This window comes from Ranitomeya variabilis, chromosome 1 (genome assembly GCF_051348905.1).
Source record: "Ranitomeya variabilis isolate aRanVar5 chromosome 1, aRanVar5.hap1, whole genome shotgun sequence".
Lineage (NCBI taxonomy): Eukaryota > Metazoa > Chordata > Amphibia > Anura > Dendrobatidae > Ranitomeya > Ranitomeya variabilis.
In genome coordinates, this window is record NC_135232.1 from 861519976 (window position 1) to 861539113 (window position 19138).

General features: G+C 40.2%; 1 protein-coding gene across 2 annotated transcripts in view; it reads left to right on the forward strand.

Annotated features, from left to right (window-relative positions):
• Positions 1-19138, forward strand: part of GRID2 (glutamate ionotropic receptor delta type subunit 2) — a 1941594-nt gene that overhangs the window by 795458 nt on the left and 1126998 nt on the right. For both annotated transcript variants that reach the window (XM_077277244.1, XM_077277251.1), the window contains exon 4: positions 1726-1931. In XM_077277244.1, the coding sequence (XP_077133359.1) occupies positions 1726-1931 (206 nt within the window). The remainder of the gene's footprint in view (positions 1-1725; positions 1932-19138) is intronic.

Consider the following 19138-nt stretch of genomic DNA (forward strand, 5'->3'; position numbering starts at 1 on the left):
ACTGTTTCCTCACTGATTGCCCCCCTGCTTCCCAAACCCCCATACTGTCTCTTCTCAGGTGCCCTTCACTGCCCATAGTGACATATTGTCTCCTCACAGGTCCCCCTCGCCCTCCATACTGTATACTCATATTTGCACCAATGCTCTCACTTCAGCTCCTCATACTGTGTCTGCACAAATCCCCCTCTCCTCAAACTGTTCACACCAATCCCACCCTGAGCTCCTCAATCTGTGTCCATTCCAATAGCCCCTCTCCTCATACTGCAATTTTACCTGGTTCTCATACTGTGTCTGCAGCATTAATCTATCCTACTCCTCATATTGTGAGCACTTCACTTATCTTTCCCGCTCCTCATACTGTGTACACAGCACCAATCTTTACTGATCCTCAAATTGTGTATACAGAACCAATCTTTACTCCTCCTCCTCATGTGTCTGCATCATCAATTCCCCCCACTCCTCATACTGTGTCCACAGCACCAATCCCAATACATCTACTGTCAGGGGAGCGTTTACCTGACTGGCATTCACCGCACCTTTACGGTGCTGGAGAGTGACATCATCTGAGTTATCAGCTGACCTGATCACTCTACTGGGGTTGCCTAGACCCAGAAGTGCCAGCAGTCAGGGCTTCAATTGTACTCATGCCTAAAATTTTTGAATATAATTGAACACTGAGGGCTGGCCTGTTGCACCTTCTCTGAGCTTCCTGTCAGCTTGACAGCTGGCTCAGAGAATGGCTGACTCTCAGTACAGGGTTGGCAAAATGCAACCGCTGGGGAGACATCTTGGACTGCCACTTCCTGCAGCTTTATTGTGTGATGGTGCCTCCCTGCCGGTTGTGCCCAGGACAAATTCCCAGCTCAACCCCCACCCCAGATACGTCTCTGAGTTGCTCATACACATTAGTTAATTTCCTTTGAACCTGCTGATTCTGGCAGCCCTGACTGATCAAATATTGATGCTGATCTCCCATCTGTGCCTATGGTGGCTAATGTCAGAAGTAGGAATGCAGTTAGAAAAAATAACGGATCTTTTTGCATTTATGAGAGATAAAACTGCTGCTAGAAGTGTCTGACAGAAACCTATTCACCTATCCCTTTAGAGAATTTTGGCCATGTTGAATGTGTATGTGAATTTGTGGGTTGTGAATGATAAGTTAGTTAAAAGAAAGTTTAACCAACTTAGATCTAGAATGTATAGCCAGCCATAGCTAATTTTTTTTATGAGTGTAGACATCATTGCCTGGACTCCATACTTAGAAAATTACCTAGACACTTATATTAATTTATTCACAATATTGCCTAAAAATAACAACAAAGCCTGTCATACTAGAATGCAAGTGGTGAATAAAAAAAAATCCATAAAACTAGTCACTTGAGTTTTATGAAGAAATAGGCAATTATTTGATGAAAATTGCATGGAATAAAATGATAATTGGCATAAATTGATTCAGTTAATTTGTTTTTTTATCTATTTTCTATGTTTTGTTTTGATTTCTATTTTCATTCATGTTAGTGTCATCAAGTGAAGGCAACTCTCGAAATTTATAACAAATGCAATCTGTGTCCACTTTGAAACAGTGGTATAATACAGTTTAACATATGTGAAGCTTAACCTTCCATTTCATGATACTGAGAAAACGACTTCTAAACCAGGCTAGGCATTTAATGGATGTGTTTCTGTTAACTGATTAGCATTTTGATGGACTTTTGATGTTCCTAGATATCCGTGGAATACAAGAGTTTTTGGATAGAGTATCTCAGCAGGGAATGGATGTAGCTTTGCAGAAGGTGGAAAACAACATTAATAAGATGATCACGGGACTCTTTGCCACTATGCGTATTGAAGAGCTAAATCGCTACAGGGACACACTAAGAAGAGCCATTCTTGTTATGAGTCCAACAACTGCAAAATCCTTCATTACTGAGGTAAGAAATATCCCTGTACTGTTTTATAGTGGCTTGGAACTTTCTTTGGTGTTTCAATTTGCACACCTAGCGCTGCAAATAACAAGGCAGTTATGAACAAACGTGTATACAGAAAGAAACATGCTCTTAATTGTGCACTTAGTCTAAACAGAAGAGGCTTTATGACAGATATATAAAAGTACAATATGAGGTTCTGAAAAAGACATACATTTATGGTAATGTGTTGACTTACACTAATGATAAACATGTTGTTTATTCATTGTGCCATCTTTCAAGTAGACATCCCAAGCAATGGAGGCTATTGCTGATGCAATTTGCATTAGGTCATTTGCACAAAATAAGAAGGATTAAAGCACTTTGAAATTAGATTATCAGAAGCAGATGATTTCATTTCTGCATTCTTAAGAAGAAAAAAATCTGTAATGGATTTTGCATTCAAAGTCATTAATAAGAATGATTATAATAGACTCATCTAGACTCTATTGTGAACTATGGGGTCAATTCAAGGACATTGTTGAAGGCTCAATGAGAGAAATTGTCTTTTTTGATTATATATACATAAATACTCCTCAACACTGATGTTGCAACACCAAGAAGAAAATGTAATGGAATTATGGAAATCACAAGATCGATAAACATGTTACTGACATGCAAATTGTGAGAATGGAAGCAAAAACATCAGTTTATCCTGTATCATGTATAAGTGTGACACACAAAAATGCATTAACTTTCACACCTTGTAATGCTATCAATTAGGGTAATGGTGACTGAGGAAGGTTCTGTCACAATGAATACACTTGGGGACACAAATCATCTAGATCAGCTGCTGGCAGCTCGCTTTCCAATTGCTGACCAATGACTTCTAGATGTGTTGAAGGGAGTTAATTCAAAAGGTGATGCAGGCCATAGCAGAAAGTTTAGGACATGCAGTTTAGTCACAATAGCATGGCTATCATATAGCCTGGCATTATGTTGAAAGAAGTTTTCTGGAACACTTTGGTGAAATAGTGGCATCTCTGGTTCTTTCAAACATGCCAGCACACACCCATTACTTAAAAAAGCAATGTTTTTTCAACTCCCATCTCATTCACTATCTTTCAGATAATGCTCTTTTTACCCTTTACAATCCAGTTTTTGCTGTTTACACTTTACTGAAACTGCCTTTACTAAAGTCTCTAATAAATCAATTTACAGCTAAATCTAATGGTCACTGCTCCCTGCCATTTCTCCTGGATCTCTCTGAAGCATACGACATTGTGGATCACCAGCTTCTACTCACTATTTTTTGCTCTATTGGGCTCAAGGAGACTGCTCTCTCTTGGTTCTCCTCCTACCTCTCTGACCGCTCTTTCACTAGATCTTTTGCTGGCACCTACAGTGGGTACAGAAAGTATTCAGACCCCATTACATTTTTCACACTTTGTTTCATTGCAGCCATTTGGTAAATTCAAAAAAGTTCATTTTTTCACATTAATATACTCTCTGCACCCAATTTTGACTGAAAAATACAGAAATGTAGTAATTTTTGCAAATTTATTAAAAAAGAAAACTGAAATATCACATGGTCATAAGTATTCAGACCCTTTGCTCAGTATTGAGTAGAAGCACGCTTTTGAGCTAGTACAGCCACGATTCTTCTTGGGAATGATGCAACAAGTTTTTCACACCTAGATTTGGTGATCCTCTGCCATTCTCCCTTGCAGATCCTCTCCAGTTCCGTCTGGTTGTATGGTGAACATTGGTGGACAGCCATTTTCAGGACTCTCCAGAGATGCTCAATTGGGTTTAGGTCAGGGTTCTGGCTGGGCCAGTCAAGAATAGTCACAGAGTTGTTCTGAAGCCACTCCTTTATTATTTTATCTGTTTGCTTAGGGTCATTGTCATTGGAAGGTGAACATTCGGCCAAGTCTGAGGTCCAGAGCACTCTGTAAGAGGTTTTCATCAAGGATATCTCTGCACTTGGCCGCATTCATGTTTCCTCTAATGACAACCAGTCGTCCTGTCCCTGCAGCTAAATAACAACCCCACAGCATGATGCTACCACCACCATGTTTCACTGTTGCAATTGTATTGGGCAGGTGATGAGCAGTGCCTGGTTTTATCCACACATACCACTTAGAATTATCACTAAAAGGTCTATCTTCATCTCATCAGACCAGAGAATCCTATTTCTCATAGTTTGGGAGTCCTTCATGAGTTTTTAAGCAAACTCTATGCTGGCTTTCATATGTCTTGCACTGAGGAGAGGCTTCTGTCGTGCCACTCTGCCATAAAGGACCGACTGATGGAGGGCTGCAGTGATAGTTGACTCTGTGGAACATTCTCCCATCTCCCAACTCCATCTCTGGAGCTCAGATACAGTGATCTTGGAGTTCCTCTTTACCTCTCTCACCAAGGCTCTTCTTCCACGATTGCTCAGTTTGGCTGGATGGCCAGGTCTGGGAATACTTCTGGTGGTCCCAAACTTCTTCCATTTAAGGATTATCGAGGCAACTGTGCTCTTATGAACCTTGAGTACTGCAGAAATTCTGTTGTAATCTTGGGCAGATCTGTGCCTTGCCACAATTCTGTCTCTGAGCTCCTTGGACAGTTCCTTTGACCTCATGATTCTCATTTGGTCTGACATGCACTGTGAACTGTGAGGTCTTATATAGACAGGTGTGGACCTTTCCAAAACAAGTCCTGTCAGTTTAGTTAAACACAGCAGGCCTCCAATGAAGGAGTAGAACCATCTCAAGGATCACAAGGAAATGGACAGCATGTGACTTAAATATGAGTGTCTGAGCAAAGGGTCTGAATACTTATGACCATGTGATATTTTGTGTTTTTGCTTTTTATTAAATTTGCAAAAATTTCTACATTTCAGTTTTTTTTAGTCAAGATGGGGTGCAGATTATACATTAATGAGAAAAAAATAATGTTTTGAATTTACCAAATGGCTGCAATGAAACAAAGAGTGAAAAATGTAAAGGGGTATGAATATTTTCCGTACCCACTGTATTCCTCTCCTCTTCCCTTTACTGTTTTGGGGTTCTTCAGGGTTTAGTTTTAGGTTCCCTCCTCTTCTCACTATACACGGCCCTTGCTGGACAAACCATCATAAATTCGATTTTCAGTACCATCCATATGCTGATGACACCCAAAGATTATCTTTCTGCTCTCTCTAACATCATATCATCCCTCTTTCTAAAACTGAATCAGTCAAAACCTGAACTTCTCTTGTTTCCTCTCCCTACTAACCTTTCCAAACTCAATATGTCCATTTGAGTGTGTGCTTCTACTATTACTCCCTTGTAACACACCTGATCTCTTGGTGTAATATGTGACTCAGATCTTTCCTTCACTCCCCACATACGATCACTCGCTCATTCATGTCACTTACACCTCAAAACATTTAAAGAATTTGACATTTTCTTAGTTTTTACTCTGCAAAAACTCCTACTGTTGCTCTTAATCACTCTTGTTTGGACTACTGTAACACTCTACTAATTGGCCTCCCTCTTACAAAACTTTTTCCTTTCCAATCTGTCCTGAATGCAGCAGCCAGGATTATATTCCTTTCCAACTGCTATACTGATGTCTCTCTACCCTGTGCTAGTCATTGTAGTGTTTGCCCATCGGCTACAGAATCAAATATAAATGTATGACTCTTACCCACAAAGCTCTTCTCAGTTCTGCACCACCCTACGTACATCTCCTCCCTCATCTCTATCACTCTACCACTGCCCATTATTCTGCTAATGACCTGAGATGAACATCCTTTATATTCTGAACCTCTCACTCCCATCTCCAAGACTTCTTGAAAACTGTGCCACTTCTCTGAAATGCACTTATTCCATTAATTCCCAATACTGACTGCCCTAAAAACGCACTTCTTTAGACTGGCCAATCAGCTCACCTCACTTATGTAACTAGTTGAGTTTTGCATTTCCAAAATGTTCTTCCAAATCTGCTCCCTTAAAGGGACACTGTCACCTGAATTTGGAGGGAACAATCTTTAGACCTAGGGGCGGGGTTTTCGGGTGTTTGATGCACCCTTTCCTTACCCGCCGGCTGCATGCTGACTGCAATATTGGATTGAAGTTCATTCTCTGTTCTCCGTAGTACATGCCTGCACAAGGCAATCTTGCCTTGTGCAGGCATGTACTACGGAGGACAGAGAATGAACTTCAATCCAATATTGCAGCCAGCATGCAGCCGGCGGGTAAGGAAAGGGTGCATCAAACACCCGAAAACCCCACCCCTAGGTCTAAAGATTGTTCCTTCCAAATTCAGGTGACAGTGTCCCTTTAATAGCACTTTGTACCTGTACTTATACAGATAATGGATGGTAACTGGTTCATTCAGCATTAGTGGAATACCCTCTTTATTATATTGATCACTGGACCAAACACTTTTTACCATTTACCTTTCATATCTCCCCTATCTTCTCAGAGATTGTATGCTCACAAGCATAGCCCTCATTACTCTTGGCATCTGTTAAATTCTATATTTAAACTGTTATGTCTCTATTGTCTGTACAATTACCCTCGTCAATGTAAAGTGCTGAGGAATATGTTGGAGCTACAGGAATAAAAAATATTATTATTAATAATAATAATGCACCTAAACTTGAATTCTAGTGGGGTTTGGCTACTACACTTTATGCTACTCCACACCCGAATCCTAGTGAATACACTTGGTGTTTCATTCTCTCATAATCTCTCATAAAGGCCTACTCATGGCATTGTCCACCTGTCCAGCTTCCGGCTATCATTGTGTCCAAGACATAAGCTGGACTTATCGCTAAACGGAATAGACCGCCAACCTCCATTGCAATTTCCAATGCCTTCTTGCTTTGCACCATGTTAGTGTTTGAGAGCAATGACATGAGGACTATGTAACACTTATAACTGGACATCTGACTCGCAGCCTAAATTCATGCAAATGCTGGCTTGCGTAGTCACTGCTTCATCTTGATATGTGACCTCCAATTTCACTTGCTGTACATAGTGGATCAACAGTGAAATCAATAGTACGGACATTTCTCCAAAGTGTCCAAGGGGCTATTTTTTACATACCGTATATACTCGAGTATAAGCCGAGATTTTCAGCCCAAATTTTTGGGCTGAAAGTGCCCTCTCGGCTTATACTCGAGTCATGATCGGTGGTGGGGTCGGCGGGTGAGCACTGTCATATACTTACCTGCTTCCGGGGCTCCTGGCGCTCCCCCTGCCCGTCCCACGGTCTCCGGGTGCCGCAGCCTCTTCCCCTGAGCGGTCACGTGGGACCGCTCATTAGAGAAATGAATAGGCGACTCCACCTCCCATAGGGGCGGAGCCGCCTATTCATTTCTCTAATGAAGCGGTGCCGGTGACCGCTGATAGAGGAAGAGGCTGCGGCACCGAAGACAGGCAGGGGGAAGGAGCGGGACGCCGGGAGCAGGTAAGTATCTCATAGTCACCTTTCCTCGTTCCACACGCCGGGTCCGGGTGTCGCGCCATCTTCCCGGCGTCTCTCTCTCCGCTCTGACTGTTCAGGCAGAGGGCGCGATGACGCATATAGTGTGCGCGCCGCCCTCTGCCTGATCAGTCAGTGCGGAGAGACGCCGGGAAGATGGCGCCGAGGAGCTGCAAGCAAGACAGGTGAGTATGTGTTTTTTTTTTTTTTTTATTGCAGCAGCAGCAGCACAGCTATGGGGCAATAATGGACGGTGCAGAGCACTATATGGCACAGCTATGGGGCAACAGTGCAGAGCACTATATGGCACAGCTATGGGGCAACGGTGCAGAGCACTATATGGCACAGCTATGGGGCAACAGTGCAGAGCACTATATGGCACAGCTATGGGGCAATGGTGCAGAGCACTGTATGGCACAGCTATGGGGCAATGGTGCAGAGCACTATATGGCACAGCTATGGGGCAATAATGGACGGTGCAGAGCACTATATGGCACAGCTATGGGGCAATGGTGCAGAGCACTATATGGCACAGCTATGGGGCAACGGTGCAGAGCACTATATGGCACAGCTATGGGGCAACGGTGCAGAGCACTATATGGCATAGCTATGGGGCAACAGTGCAGAGCACTATATGGCACAGCTATGGGGCAACGGTGCAGAGCACTATATGGCACAGCTATGGGGCAATAATGGACGGTGCAGAGCACTATATGGCACAGCTATGGGGCAATGGTGCAGAGCACTATATGGCACAGCTATGGGGCAATAATGGACGGTGCAGAGCACTATATGGCACAGCTATGGGGCAATGGTGCAGAGCACTATATGGCACAGCTATGGGGCAATGGTGCAGAGCACTATATGGCACAGCTATGGGGCAATAATGGACGGTGCAGAGCACTATATGGCACAGCTATGGGGCAACGGTGCAGAGCACTATATGGCACAGCTATGGGGCAATAATGGACGGTGCAGAGCACTATATGGCACAGCTATGGGGCAATGGTGCAGAGCACTATATGGCACAGCTATGGGGCAATGGTGCAGAGCACTATATGGCACAGCTATGGGGCAATAATGGACGGTGCAGAGCACTATATGGCACAGCTATGGGGCAATAATGGACGGTGCAGAGCACTATATGGCACAGCTATGGGGCAATGGTGCAGAGCACTATATGGCACAACTATGGGGCAGTGGTGCAGAGCATTATATATATGGCACAGCTATGGGGCAACGGTGCAGAGCATTATATATATGGCACAACTATGGGGCAACGGTGCAGAGCATTATATATATGGCACAGCTATGGGGCAATGGTGCAGAGCACTATATGGCACAGCTATGGGGCAATGGTGCAGAGCACTATATGGCACAGCTATGGGGCAACGGTGCAGAGCATTATATATATGGCACAGCTATGGGGCAACGGTGCAGAGCATTGTATATATGGCACAGCTTTATGTGGAGCATCTATGGGGCCATAATGAACGGTATGGAGTATCTATTTTTAATTTTGAAATTCACCGGTACCTGCTGCATTTTCCACCCTAGGCTTATACTCGAGTCAATAAGTTTTCCCAGTTTTTTGTGGCAAAATTAGGGGGGTCGGCTTATACTCGGGTCGGCTTATACTCGAGTATATACGGTAATAAAACTAGTCTACTCCTCTTACAGTGAACAGCCTATATGACCAAAGTGTGCTACCATGGACTGCAACATCATTGGACTTGTCATCCATCGAGCACATTGGGATTTCTTTGATGGGCAATTGCAAACTGAACTGTCAGCAGTAGATGGTGCTGATTTGCATGACCTAATCCAATTAGCGTAACAGAACATTCCTTAGGCAGTGATTAATAGGCTCATTGACAGTATGTACTGTAGAGAAAATTAACATGAAAAGCAATGACTGCCATTAGGAGTGTACTTAGTCTTCAACAATGTTCAAGTATGTATGAGTCAAAGACAAATCGTCATAAAGAATGAGATATATGGTTTCCCAGTATAAACATTGTAATTTGTCATAGTAAATATTTGGGCCATCTCTTCCTGAGGTAATAAACGCACACGTTACGAAATGTAATTCATCGGTCCAGACAAATTGCTTGATAGTCCAGTTTTTGTGAAAATTAAAGTCAATTTGCCAATAGACAGGATTCATAGCCAACCTTAACTTATTCACCAATTTGTGCAGCATTAGAACTTCTGTGGGATCACATCAGATGAGCTTTACTTTGCACCCCATGCTCATCAATGAGAATAGGGATCCCAAGATGCTGCCAGTGTTTTACTGATTTTCCTTTCTTTGACCTTCCCTGATGATTTTTTTGTGATCTACTAATAACCACAGTACAAGTGCACCCCTTTCTGAGTCACTCAAATTGACACTTGCTTAGTTCATCTGCTTCAAACATTAACTTCTAGAACTGTTTACTTGCTACCTAATATTTGCTGTCACTTGACAGGTGCCATTTTCATGTGATAATCAATTATATTTTACTGTGGCCATTCTGGGTTTATTTCTTTTAGACTATGAGAGAGTTTATGAGTTGTCCTATTGTATTGATCTTACTTATATTATCCTTTTAATTTATGTGCAGTTATACAATGTAAATATCACCGTAAAGTGCTCAAAAATCCTATTGAAGTCTGCTTATGTGTCCTTGGCAAGATCACCTGATCTGACTGATAATTTATTTGTTGAGACTTTTTGAGAATATACTGATGAAAATGTAAACTGTTAAATCTAAACCTACAAAGGTTAGACAAATAAAATATCGGATTATGATTTGTTTAGGGTCATGCTATGCAGTTTATAGATGAACAGATGTTAGAGTGAAACATCATCCATTCTGAAAAATGTTGGCTAAGCTGCCAACTTCATCTAACTCCTCATATTCTGGACAGTATTGCCGAAGAGCAATGCAATGTATTATGTGTAATGTGCTCATATTTTGACATTTGTTGGACAGGGTACTTATAGATCATTAGAGTATTTTATGGTAAGTATTTTCAACATACCAATACTAGTGAGACAGAATGCCTTGCGGCTGCCTAGATGGGACATAATGAAGCATTTACTTGATTATTACAGCCCCATTTCTTTGCCTTTTCCCAATAATGATACAAAAAATTGTATGCGTTGCTACCAATAAATACAACACACTAAGACATAAGATATACTCATATATTATTTTATTTATCTCCAAATCTCTATTTAAATAACCGTAAAACACATCTCTTGCTAGCTACTGAGTTACTAAGTCAGTTCTATATCCAATAAATTCTACATTTTGCTGGTGGCTGTATTAAAACTTAAAGGGGTTCTTCAATAATAACCTTCTTAGAATAGGTCACCAATATCATACCAGCAGAGGTCTGAAACCTAGCTTCTCCACATGTTAGCTGCTATTCGAACCATTGATGTCCATAAGTAAGCGTTGAAGAAAGCTGCAATGCACTTCAAGAGAATGTTTGCAGTACAGATCAGGAGCTAATGACAGCTGACCAGTGGGGTTATTAGGTGTTGGACCCTCATTCATCCAATATTGATAACACAGGCCAACAAAAAACAACTTTTTTTATGTTTCTTTGATAAAAATAGGCAAATATTACTAATTTTGGGTCGAGAAACTCAAATATACCCACAGAATTGTTTAATTAGCTCTCGTTTTTTAGATACACGCCATGGATGTATGTGCTGTAGGTAGCGAGAAGCATTCATTACAAGAGTATAAATTGCACACAAATGTCATGTTCAAACTTGAAATATTGTTTAAAATATGATTAAAATAGCAAGAACACAATACATTAACTGAACACAACAGTTCAGACAAGACCTATTCACGAGAACGCTTTCTTTTTGCTTGTCTATTGAAGTTTTCTTCTGGTACATCTCTGATTAATGTCCAACAGTAGTCTGCAAGCATGGAAGCATTCCACTTGCCCTGATATCTTTGTTCCATATTTAAAATATCTTGGTGGAATCGCTCACCATGCTCATCGCTTACTGCACCACAATTGTCCGGGAAGAAATCCAGATGAGAGTCCAGAAAGTGTATTTTTAATGACATGTTGCAGCCTAATTTATGATACTTCGTAAGAAGGTTATTCACAATATCAACATAGTTATCAACTCGTCTGTTTCCCAAGAAGCCACGTACAACATCTCTGAAGGCTTGCCATGCCGCCTTCTCATTGCCTTGTAGGATCTCGTCAAAATTTCCATCCCTAAGTAGGTCACGAATTTGAGGACCAATGAAGACACCTTCTTTCACTTTAGCATCACTGAGTTGTGGAAACTTCCCTCTGAGGTACTTAAAAGCATTTCCTTCTTGGTTCATTCCCTTAACAAAATTTTTCATAAGACCAAGTTTAATGTGTAGCGCCGGCAGAATGATTTTACTGCGTTCAACAAGTGGACAGTGTTGAACATTCTTAATTCCAGGACACATTTTGTCCCTTGTAGGCCACACTTTTATATTGTAGTGAGAAGATCTAGCACGGCTGTCCCACTCACATAGGAAACAGCAATATTTTGTGTATCCCAACTGCATGCCTAACAATATTGCAACCACTTTCAAGTCTGCACAGATCTGCCATTGGTGGTCACTGTATTTTATTGCGTCCAGAAGCAGTTTCATATTGTTGTAGGTTTCTTTCATGCAAACAGCATGGCCTACAGGAACGGAAGGAAGAACATTTCCATTGTGCAATAGTACAGCTTTTAAACTAACCTTTGAACCGTCGATGAAAAGTCTCCAATCTAGTGGGTTGTACTGAACATTCATAGCGGACATTAAACCATCAACACTGGTGCAGAAAACGAGATTGTCTTGCTTTTTAAAATAAACATGTAAATCTCTTTGTCGATGCCTATAGGCAGTCACTTTAACATTGTACAGTAGAAAGTTCCATTGTTTTAATCTTGAAGCCAGAAGCTCTGCCTTTTCTTTCGACAGGTCCAGGTCGCGTATCAGATCATTGAGTTCACCCTGAGAAAGCAAATGTGGTTCATTTGATGCAGACTGTGAATCATATTCAAGATCTTGTGATGAACTTCCGGGCGATTCTTCCTCCTGATCTGATTCCAGTACATATTCCTTTGGAGGGCGAGGAACGGGAAGATCTTTCCCATGTGGGACTGGTCTTATAGCCGAGGGGATGTTAGGGTACTCAATAGTCCCCTTCTTTTTTCTTGACATGCCATGCTGAAGAGGAGCAACCATGCAGAAATAGCAGTCGTCTACATGATTTCTTGGCTCCCTCCAAATCATTGGCACACCAAAACGCATAGAACGTCCTTTATTCTTCAACCATGCAACCAGATTTACTGAACAACTATTGCAGCAAATGTGTGGAGCCCAGGGCTTCTCCTGATCACCAACCTTTACACCAAAGTAATGATGGTAAGCAGTCTTCACAAGTGGAGTAATTGGTCTTCTTTGGTTGGCAAATGTCACATAACCACACACGTAACAAAAATTGTTAACAATATTTGCACATTTACGAGGCATTTTCAAAGTGTAAATTCTCTCCACAAAATTACTGCAACAAGAGAAAGAGACTTCAATTAGTACAAACTATGCAGACACAATGAATAAAATGGCTGACATTGGTTCAACAGGTCTGTAATCAGGTTTACCAATACACATTTGTTGAAAATTCAAAATTTCCCTATTTTCCTGCATAATAATCTTAACCCCTTCCCGACATGTGACGGTATAGTATGTCACATGTCGGGACCCCCGCTTTGATGTGCGCTCCGGCGGTGAGCGCACATCAAAGTCGCGACATGTCAGCTGTTTTTTACAGCTGACATGTGCGCGCAATAGCGGCGGGTGAAATCGCGATCACCCGCCGCTATTAACTAGTTAAATGCCGCTGTCAAACACAGACAGCGGCATTTAACTACCGCATCCGGCCGTGCGGCCGGATATGAGCGCATCGCCGACCCCCGTCACATGATCGGGGGTCGGCGATGCATCAGGAAGGTAACCATAGAGGTCCTGGAGACCTCTATGGTTACTGATTGCCGGTGGCTGTGAGCGCCCCCCTGTGGTCGGCGCTCACAGCACACCTGCAATTCTGCTGTGTAACAGCGATCTTATGATCGCTGCTGCATAGCAGAGCCGATCGGGCTGTGCCTGCTTCTAGCCTCCCATGGAGGCTATAGAAGCATGGCAAAAGTAAAAAAAAAAAGTTTTTAAAAATGTGAAAAAAATAAAAAAAACATAAAAGTTTAAATCACCCCCCTTTCGCCCCAATCAAAATAAATCAATAAAAAAAACCCCCAACCTACACATATTTGGTATCGCCGCGTTCAGAATCGCCCGATCTAGCAATAAAAAAAAAGCATTAACCTTATCGCAAAACGGCGTAACGAGAAAAAAAATCGGAACGCCAGAATTACGTTTTTTTGGTCGCCACGACATTGCATTAAAATGCAATAACGGGCGATCAAAAGAACGTATCTGCACCAAAATGCTATCATTAAAAACGCCAGCTCGGCACGCAAAAAATAAACCCTCACCCGACCCCAGATCACGAAAAATGGAGACGCTACGGGTATCGGAAAATGGCGCAATTTTGTTTTGTTTTGTTTTTTGCAAAGTTTGGAATTTTTTTTCACCACTTAGGTGAAAAATAACCTAGTCATGTTAGGTGTCTATGAACTCGTAATGACCTGGAGAATCATAATGGCAGGTCAGTTTTAGCATTTAGTGAACCTAGCAAAATAGGCAAGCAAAAAACAAGTGTGGGATTGCACTTTTTTTGCAATTTCACTGCACTTGGAATTTTTTTCCCGTTTTCTAGTACACGACATGGTAAAACCAATGATGTCGTTCAAAAGTACAACTCGTCCCGCAAAAAATAAGCCCTCACATGGCCAAATTGACGGAAAAATAAAAAAGTTATGGCTCTGGGAAGGAGGGGAGCGAAAAACGAAAACGGAAAAACGGAAAAAGCTCCGGGGGTGAAGGGATGACATGTATCTCAGCAACAAGAGCTAATAATGATTTTTAAGTAACATATTCGTTTTTAGGATGCTAAAATTATTACAAACCAGCTATTTTCATTTCAGACACATTTTCACTGTTGGCCAGTGTAATCTTTCATGAGCAGTGATCCTCAATATTTTGTGACAGAAGAACAATTTTAAGACTAATCAAACTTTAGCCAGAATTACAGACCACATTTTACAATTGCAACATCCAGTTCAATTAAAATATTGGTTATGTTTTGAATATACTCCAAATACAGCTTTTCCTCGATTGTTCATAGAAATTAGTTTATTTCATAAGTTACAGAGACAGTATCTAGCTATGGCAGTAATCATTGTGAATGCAAGGTTCTTTTCTTTGACTATACATTCACCATTAGTAAGCTCCTTCTAAACTATAGCAAATAGAAGTACTATATATTCACCATTAGTACGCTTCTTCTAAACTATAGCAAATGGAAGTAATTGACATTATTTTTTAGCCAGATGAATGGGGATCATGATCAAATTCTATTCTTTTAAATATTTTGAGAGTTAAAAAAAGACATTAAGGAGAGAATTGCTTAAATAAGAAGCTAAACACAAGAAAAAGGTAAACAATTTAAAAATCGTTAGGTGATCAATCAGAAGTAATGTAATTAGTGATGAGCGAATATACTCGTTACTCGAGATTTCCCCAGCACGCTCGGGTGATCTCCGAGTATTTTTTAGTGCTCGGAGATTTTAGTTTTCTTCGCCGCAGCTGAATGATTTACATCTGTTAGCCAACATAAGCACATGTGGGGATTCCCAACAAACCAGGCAACCCCCACATGTATTTAGGCTGGCTAGCAGCTGTAAATTATGCAAAACTAAATCTCCGAGCACTTACAAATACTCGGAGACCTCCCGAGTGTACTCGCTCATCACTAAATGTAAGAGATATTTGGAACAAAATCTCAGTGATCTGTTTTAAAATCTTGAGTAAGTGAATTCATACATGACTCAAATAAACATCTATATCCAAAGATAAAAAAAAGGAAATAATGTAGAGACAGAGTGAAGGGACTAATATGGTCTTTTTCTGCCATCAACATTTTACATTCCTATGTTTTCACCCCCAGTACTATACTTATTATCTGTAGCTTCGCTTGTCACACACTTATTCTTGCATCAGAGTTAGAACATGTTAGCGTATCTGTTATTTTTATGCTTCACACTTCTTCCCATTCCTGTCTTCAATAGTGGCCTCTCATTTATTCCGAAACCCTATCGGCACCTTTGTTCCACTAAACCTAACTTCTAAACCCTCAGCCCTTGGCTTTCATCACCAACCACAGATATAAATGATGATTCTACAAGCAGGAAGTTTTTCTCTCACAATGAGATAGCAATGATATCTCAAAGTGTTTTTTTTTATGAAATTGCCATTTGAGATTCATATTGAAAACTGACAACTAGGTTCACATTTATCTTGTGATAATGAGTATATCATGTCACAAGAGCATTGAACATTTTTGAACAGATGTAGTCAACCATCCATATGTAACTTACTGTAAGAGACCTGAAGTGATGATTTCAACTTCACATTCTCATTTCTGTCTCCAATATGTGAATTGCTACCTTTCTCTGAAATGATTGCAGTCCCGATGGCACTAGACCAGCAACTTATTATAACTCACAGCAAAGCACCTAAACATCATACAATAAACACTGTATACATATATATTAACAGCCTGCCAGCCAGAATCCACATCCACTTTAGTTGAGAAGAGTATTGTCTCTTATTGCTGACAAAATTGTTCTTGCTGTATTTACTGTAGTAAAAATGTACATGTCAATCAAAAAGAAAGAAAATGTTTTCTGATACCATATTAAAACAAAATAACCATACAACAATATATAGCCTCAGAAAGTTTTTTTTTTTTTCTTTCCAGGTGATGGAGTTGTTTTTCTATACACATTTCTATTAAACTGCATTTTGTAAACTTCCTTGAAGGCAGATTTCATTTGCTAGATAAAGCGTCGCAAGTAGATGTATAGTTTATATTTTAGAATCTCCTAGCCACAGTTTTTGCAAGCTACTATTATTTTGCTGTCCCTGCACATGAATTACTCAAGGTTATTCTGCACATAAATTCTTTCTAAATTGAGCCCTTGAAGTTCACTGCACATTTTTATGATTAGTGAGCATGTTCTTGCGGAAAGAAATAAACAAGGAATGAATTGAGGTAAGTCACATAATTCAGTGGGCATACACACTCAATTTAAAACATCCATTAGATATCATTTTACTGTTTTTCTTAAGAGTTTATAAAATTCTTTTTTTTACCTTTACCCCTTTTCTTATTTAAAGCTAATATCTTTCCATAAATATATATATATATATATATATATATATATATATATATGTAAATATTTCAATATACCACGTATAACATAAAGACTAATATAGCCAGATCATAGAAACTTTTCTTAAATCTATGTTGTGATATTTCTCTGCTAAAGAATCACTCTCATTATTTTTTTTTCACTATTCCCTATATCTATGTAAGGGTATGTTTCCACGGTCAGGAAACGCTGCTTTTTTGACGCTGCGCAGAGCTGCAGCGTCAAAAAAGCAGCGTCCAGATGTTCCAGCATAGTGGAGGGGATTTTATGAAATCCCGTCTCCACTATGCGTGGAAACCCGCACGCGGCGGCCCTGCGACTCCGGACATGCTGCGTGTCTTTTCAGATCGCAGCATGTCCGTACACCTTGCGGGGACGCAGCGTCCCCGCAAGGCATATCACAGGGCCCTATGGGACAAAGCGATCATCCCGGATGTGAAGAGTTAACACATCCGGCATGATTGCGTCCCAGAAAGGGGGCGGGGCTTAGCGCCGAGCGGCTTAGCGCCGAGCGGCTTCGCCGCTGCGGCGATACCGCCGGCCATCCTGAACGTGGAGACATACCCTAAGAGTAATGTAAATGTAATAATATATTCACCAATCCCAGTCTTCCTAGGTTTCCAGTGCAGTTCTGGTCCTCTTTTGAGTCACGTAACACTTCTTTCCAGTTGTTGGTTCACGCCGGGCTCTATATGTGGGCCACAAGTCACTTTTACAATGTAAGCATATGGAGCATCAGAATGGAGTACCATACACTTGCACTGAAAAAACGACTACCGGCTCACATGTAGAGCCCGGCATGAACCAACAAATAAAAAACTCTCTAGCAGCACAATCTGGATGGTCAGAGTCACCATCTCACGACTCAGGAGAGGACTATAGTGGCATTGGAAAAGGAAGAAGATGGCGATCTGTGGCAATGTAAACACACTTACATTACACTAACATTTTCACAAGTTTTGGAAATAACAAAATAATGCTTCTTTAGCTCACATAGGTAAGTATACATATATATTCATATTACAGTTTGCAGTACAGCTCTGTGTTGTGGTACTGATTAAATTCACAACAATAGTTTCATAGGATCTCATAAAAGTCCACAAATTGAGTTATTATCTTTAATGCATTATTAAAAATCATGAACCAGTAAGCTTAAAATTTTCAATAGAAAATCTGATTTACAATAAACACAAATAAATTATGAAAAGAATAAGAAGCAGAATAATACATATTATGAACACATGACTTGGCAAATTAGAAGATTAGTTTAATTTCAAAGGAATAATTTCAATACATACTGTACATTTTTCATAAATCATCCGGTCATACTCTTACTACTGCTTTAATATCAATTTAATTAGTGACATCTAACTGGAGTTGGTTGAATGCTGTAAGTATCAGCTTCCAAGCTCTGTTGTCATATAGATTTCCCTCATTCTGATTATGGACATTTTTATATATACTATAAAACACATTTCTGGGTAACAGCTGCAATAAATAAAAATAAAAAGTTATAGTCATCAAATATAATATAACATATAATGGTAAAATGAAAAGGCTAATCACAATGCTTCATCCTAATGTCTACTTTAATAATCTTCACTAGAAGATAAGCAATATTAAATACTGAGACTGTAAAATATGTTTCTTGTTAGGCGACGGAATTTATTGTCTATTTTTTGTTACCTTTTTGAATATTTCAAATTGCTAGGACTTATGGAAAAATGGTGAGGCACAAAAGGGTAAAAACAATTGAGAGATAGGTAAATTGCTGTAGAGAATTTACGGAAGAAAGTTTATGTGGGGCTGGCATTAATATCCCATTTAGTATAGGGGCTCCTCTGTAAGGATCATTGAAATAGCACTACATTGGGTTTGTAGAATTTATGTGCCATATTTTTAAGAGGTGGGTAATAACTGAACATAGAGCTTTGAGCATCCAATAATAGATCTGTAGCATGCCCTGAAGTGGTATAAGTCATTTATGAAACCTCTATAGTTAAAATGATGTGAGTAATCTTACAAGAAGTGATAGATAAGTTCACATGTACACCTTCACCATAAAAAAGAGCAAGGAATCCTAGAAGTGATGATATGGCCCACAAAGAGCCAATAACTAAATATCATGGAGTGAGTGTGGGACTACATAAAATGACAGAGGATTTGCAGATGATTTGTGATTAGTTCTCCAAGATCTTTCGAACAACCTCCTTGACCAAATTTCAAAAACTTCAAGAATTGTGTGCAAGTGACACTTGAAGAAATTACGCTTTGTTACTTTTTGGAAGGCTAAGGATGGTCACACCAAAACAGTTTTACTTTGCAGCTATTTTTCCACACCTGCCTAAAACTTTTGAACGGTACTAAAAATGTTTTTTAGATTTTGAAG